Source organism: Aureobasidium subglaciale, assembly GCF_000721755.1.
Source record: "Aureobasidium subglaciale EXF-2481 unplaced genomic scaffold scaffold_57, whole genome shotgun sequence".
NCBI classification, from domain to species: Eukaryota; Fungi; Ascomycota; class Dothideomycetes; order Dothideales; family Saccotheciaceae; genus Aureobasidium; species Aureobasidium subglaciale.
Window position 1 is genome coordinate 175 of NW_013566938.1, and position 5085 is coordinate 5259.

Genomic DNA, 5085 nt, shown 5'->3' on the forward strand with positions numbered 1-5085 from the left:
TTCCTTTAGACTACGTCGATATATAGTTATAAGGGCGGAGTCATCCTAATCGGTAACTTAGGCGTACTCCTAGAACTTAGCGGCATATTCGGATACTAAAGTATACTAACGGATGTACTAAATAAGGCGTATAGCAACCTTATCTTCGTTAGAGATGCTAAAGATACGGCGTATCTCGGTCTTAAACTTAATAAAGCTTATTATAATCCCGTTAGTATCCTTACGTTTATCGAGGAACTTTTAAAGTATCGGTTTTATCTAGTACTAGGCTCTTCTACGGAGATAGGTACTAGCAAAGATAGTCTTCTTAGCTTCCTCTATAGGAGTAAAGATGTAGTAAAGATCCATCTAGTTAAGCTAATTATTAAGCCCCTAGCGGTCTCTATAGTAGAGGTCGGGCTTAGCGACTTTACTATCGTTACAAGTAGTGCTAGTAGAGCGGTTTCTACTAGCCTCGCTAGGTATACCTCTTAGGGTAGTGTTACTTAAGTAACTTATTCTAAGGGCGTTTAAAGTTATTATAGCTAACTATCTAAGAGGAGATAATAGGTTACGGGATTAGACTCGTAAAGCGGAGTATTAAGCGAAGTAAAGCAGGTAGTATATAAAGTAGTATATACTAAAGGGACTGTTAGAATAACTAATTAAGTTAAACGTAGGACTACCTAAGGTCGTCCTNCCTACCTATATACTTAATAGATAATAAGTGTATATAGGTTACTCTATATACTCTATTATACTCTATAAAGTAGAGTAGTAGAGTAGGGTAGAGCAGATAGCGTATTATATAGAGTACTCTATTCCGCTAAGGTACAGGGAACTATAGAGCAGGCTATATAACCCTGTCCGAGGTAGGATCGTAATAACTACTACTACCTTTTAAGTTTAAGGGTTCTTTATAACCGAGGTAGACTAGCGTAGCTACTTCCTCTCTCTAGCGACAAACTAGAGGATCTCTAAGCTATAGCTAACGTCCTCTATAAGGTATCTAGCGAGGTAGTCCTATAAGTCGATATTAAATAGGGCGTTTTTAGGAGTCTTTTAGAAGATTCCGTTAAGACTCTTATTAAGTAGTACCCTTACGGCTCTAACAGTTATAAGATATATATCCTACGATATTAGAGTAGGGCCGGTAAAGCCGACGTCGACTAGGGAATTAGNAGCAAATATACCGGCGTTAGTACTAAACGTCTTTATAAAGGTCTTCTTCTTAAGTAGTAGACTACGACCCTTCGTATACTATTTACTATCTTCGCGGATAGTATACTAAGGTAGGATAGCTAGGATATACTATAGAGTAGCTACGTCGAATNCGTATTTACGAAGTTACTTAATATCCTTAAAGTTAAGGTAACTAGCGAGTACGCTCTAGCTCGAGTAGAATTCGCCTTACTTTACCGGGTATACTACTTTAATACGACAGTCGTTAAACATTACCTTAACGGTCTCGATAAGTTTAGGGGCGGGCTTCTATACTAAAGTAACCTCTCCGGTAGCCGGCTACTTTACCGGCTTAGTCTTACCGGTCGTCTTCTTAGCTATCGGTACGTTACTAGGGCTAGGGCTAGGGCTAGCGGTAGTAGGCTTTTTAGTAGTAGTAGGCTTTTTAGTAGTAGTAGGCTTTTTAGCGGCGGCCTTAGTTATAGCCTTAGCTTTTAATATAGTTACTATAATAGGATATAATTTAGGATAACTAAATCTATAAAGAAGGTATAGTAGTTAGATTAAGGAGGGAAAAGGTTATCGGTAGATAACTTTTATAATTAATTATAAGAGACGAAAGGAAAGGGACGACGAAGTAGAAAAAGAGAGATATAGTACTAGATGTAGCCTTAAGGTAGTACTACGCCTAAACGACTTATAGCTAGCGAGACTCTTACGGTTAACGTATAGGATCTAAGACCTATAGTAGACGTATTAAAGTTAGGTAAGATATATATAATCTTACCGCTTAAAACTACGTAGAGTGCTTCTATAGATAGGATGCTACTACTTACTTAGTAGGTCGTCTTTTTCTAGAAATAGCCTAAGTTTAGGAAAGGTTATCCTTAGATAAGTCGATCTAGCTTAAAAGAAGTTATCCGCGGACAGAATTTGCTACTCTAATAGCGCGGAAATAATGTAGTAGAGGATAGAAGAGACGGAGGTAGAGGGGGGGCTAGGTAGGTTATATACTAATCGGGTTAGTATAGGGACCTCCGAGTTCGTATAGGGAAATAAAGCTATCGATTACTTAAAGTAGTAAATTCGAGTAATAATCTAAGTAAGGAGAGCAGATTCGTATTTTAGCGTAAGTAAAAGTAGTAATTTTAAGTAAGATTAAAGGTATAAATAGTAAATTGGAGCTAGATATCTACGCGTAGGCGGCTGCGAATTTATACGAGAAATCGAGTAAGGAAGGTAAATTCGTACTAAAGCGTAAGTAATAACGGCAGATCTAAGTAGGAAGTAATGTATAGATAGTAAATTAAAGCTAGATATTCGTACGCGTAGGTAGTAAATTAAAGGTAGTATAGGTAGAAGTAACGCGTAATTCGATTATTTATTATATACGCCGGAAAATTAACGCTTAAGGGGGGAGACCCTAGTCGACTACGTAGAGTAAAACGCGAGTCTCGATTTTATCTACCGACAACCTTTTCTATTAAAATTTAAGAGCGTTACTATATATAGTTAGTATTAAGCATATAGTTATTAAGCGACGAGTTATTAGCTAATAACCTTTTCCTCTAAGATTCGGAAGTATCGCCGTAGTTAATTAGTATTAGCTATATAATTATTAAGCGATAAGTTATCCGCGTTTAACTTCTTATAACTCTCGACCCCGATTAACTTAACTGAGGTTCGTCGTAGTGAATTGCTATAGTGTCGTATAGAGGATTATATCTTCTACTATATTAGGGTGCTATCGTGCCCTTATTATCGTTTATATAGTTGCCTATATACGTAGGTAAAGTTATAGTATACCCGACCGTTATTCGAGCTATTATCGTAAGGTATACTTCTTATTAAACTCCTATCGAGAATTAATACGGTTCCCCTTATATATAAGTTATAGTGTAGCATTATCTTAATATTAAGTTACTATCCTATTTATTATAGCTTTCTATACCTTTTTATACGCCCTATATATAGAAGATCCTATATATCTTACTTATCTCTACTTCTCCTATACGGACCTTTCTTTAGAACTAGTTCCTAATCCTTACCTCTAAGTCTAACTGCTCCGTAACTCTATTATATCCGAATTTACGCATTTCCTCCTCTATCTACTTTTCTAGTACGTAACCCTTTAGATCCGAATAGTATAGCGCGATTAATGCTTCTTTTAATACGTAAGAGAATTAATACGATCTACCTCGTACTATCTTATATCCCTATCTACCTTTAACGAGTATATNTTCCTACCTATAGTAAACTGCCTATAGCGCCTAATAAAGTTTATAGTAGGTATANGGCTCGAATTCGATCCGATCTATAAGCTCGAATACGACTCTATAGTATACCGTTTCTTCTTCTATAATATTAGGACATTAAGGAGTAATGTAATCTTAATAAGTTAACCCCTTAACCCTATAGATTACGTAGATGCCTTACTATAATCGGAACACCTCTTCGATCTCTTCTAGACTAGCCTCTTACGTAATGCGTTTCTTAATACGTTCTCTCCTTATTAGCTTATACCTTACTATCTCGCGCTCGTATTCGTCGTTTAGCATTAACTAGTCGGCTACTATCTTTACCCTCTTCTCTCCCCTTAGTTTTACCTAATAGATATCGTACCTCTCTTCCCTACTCTCGTAACTAAGTCTATTATCTCTCCCGTCTATCTTCCTATCTAGGATTACCCTATAATATATATCGCCTTTTATAAAATCTTTTAATGCCTACTCCGTCTATCCGAATCCGCCTCTATAGAACTTCTCGCTTATACTTAGGTTATAGCTAAAGCCTCTTAAAATTATAGCTTCGCTCTTAAGGTTATCCCTTCTAGCGCGGCCGCTCTCTTAGGAGTAGTTACGTATACGCTTCTTAGGATCGATATAAATAACTACTCTAATAGACGGCGTATCTATACCTAAGCCTAATACGTTTATAGCTACCTATACGTGTTCCTAAGCCGTAGTTAAACGTCGTAGAAGCTTCCTCTTATNNGGTTCTAATACGACATCCCTAAAATACTAGCTATACTCTAANAGCTCTACTAAATGCTTTACTAGCTCTACCGACTATACGTATACGATAATTTAATATAGGAGTAGGTACTATTATCTCTTCTTCTCGACTAGATCCTTAATAAAAGTGTCTCTAAAGTCAGATTTATACTTAAGAACCTAATATTCGATGTTTTACCGTATTATAAAACTCCGAAAGATTAATAGGTCTTTCCGCTCTAGTCCTATAGCCGTAGTAAATACTAACTTATCTTTAGGCCTTAGAGTAGCGGTTAAGTAGATAACCTAACATTATTTCTCTATTATCTCTTATAACAGCCTTAACTTTAGCCTTTATATATCTATCGAGTTAAAGATAGTATAACACTTATTAACGACGATACGGTCTAATTGCTAGACCGCCCTTTTCTAATTTATATAGGTGCTAAAGGACTTTATAACCGCGGATTCTAGTATAATAAATATAATATTAGCTTAGTAGGCCGGGTTCCTACCTTACTAACTAGCGTAGGAAATGCCGGCTTATTTATATCGGTCTATTAGATCGTCTCTTAGTAAGTTTAGCGGGACGATAACGATCGTAACTCCTTCCTTTAAGCTTACTACTAGTAATATAAAGAATAAACTCTTACCTCTACCGGTTTTTATAATCGCTAATATCCTAGGGTGTCCTCTTATAACGGCTTCTAACACTAGTCTTTAATTATACTTAAACTAGGTGCTATAGCCGTATAGCCTCTCTAACTAGTGCTAGAGATCGATCTAGCGTAAACGACCCTATCGTCGAAACTACGCTTACGCGTTTTCCTTATCTAGAAGGTCCTTACTAGCCGATAATTATACCCCGTCCGGATTTAGCTAGGTAGATTCGAAGTATAGAAATCTATACTAGTCGAGGCTTACCGCTCGA

General features: G+C 36.7%; 1 protein-coding gene across 1 annotated transcript; it reads right to left on the reverse strand.

Moving 5' to 3' along the window:
- Positions 1-4697: 4697 nt before the first annotated feature.
- AUEXF2481DRAFT_71878 (uncharacterized protein) lies at positions 4698-4874 on the reverse strand (the record flags this gene model as incomplete). The annotated part of the gene is made up of 1 exon (XM_013483182.1): positions 4698-4874. A coding segment is annotated over one exon (177 nt), but the record flags the coding sequence as incomplete, so codon positions are not given.
- Between the last annotated feature and the right edge of the window lie 211 nt (positions 4875-5085).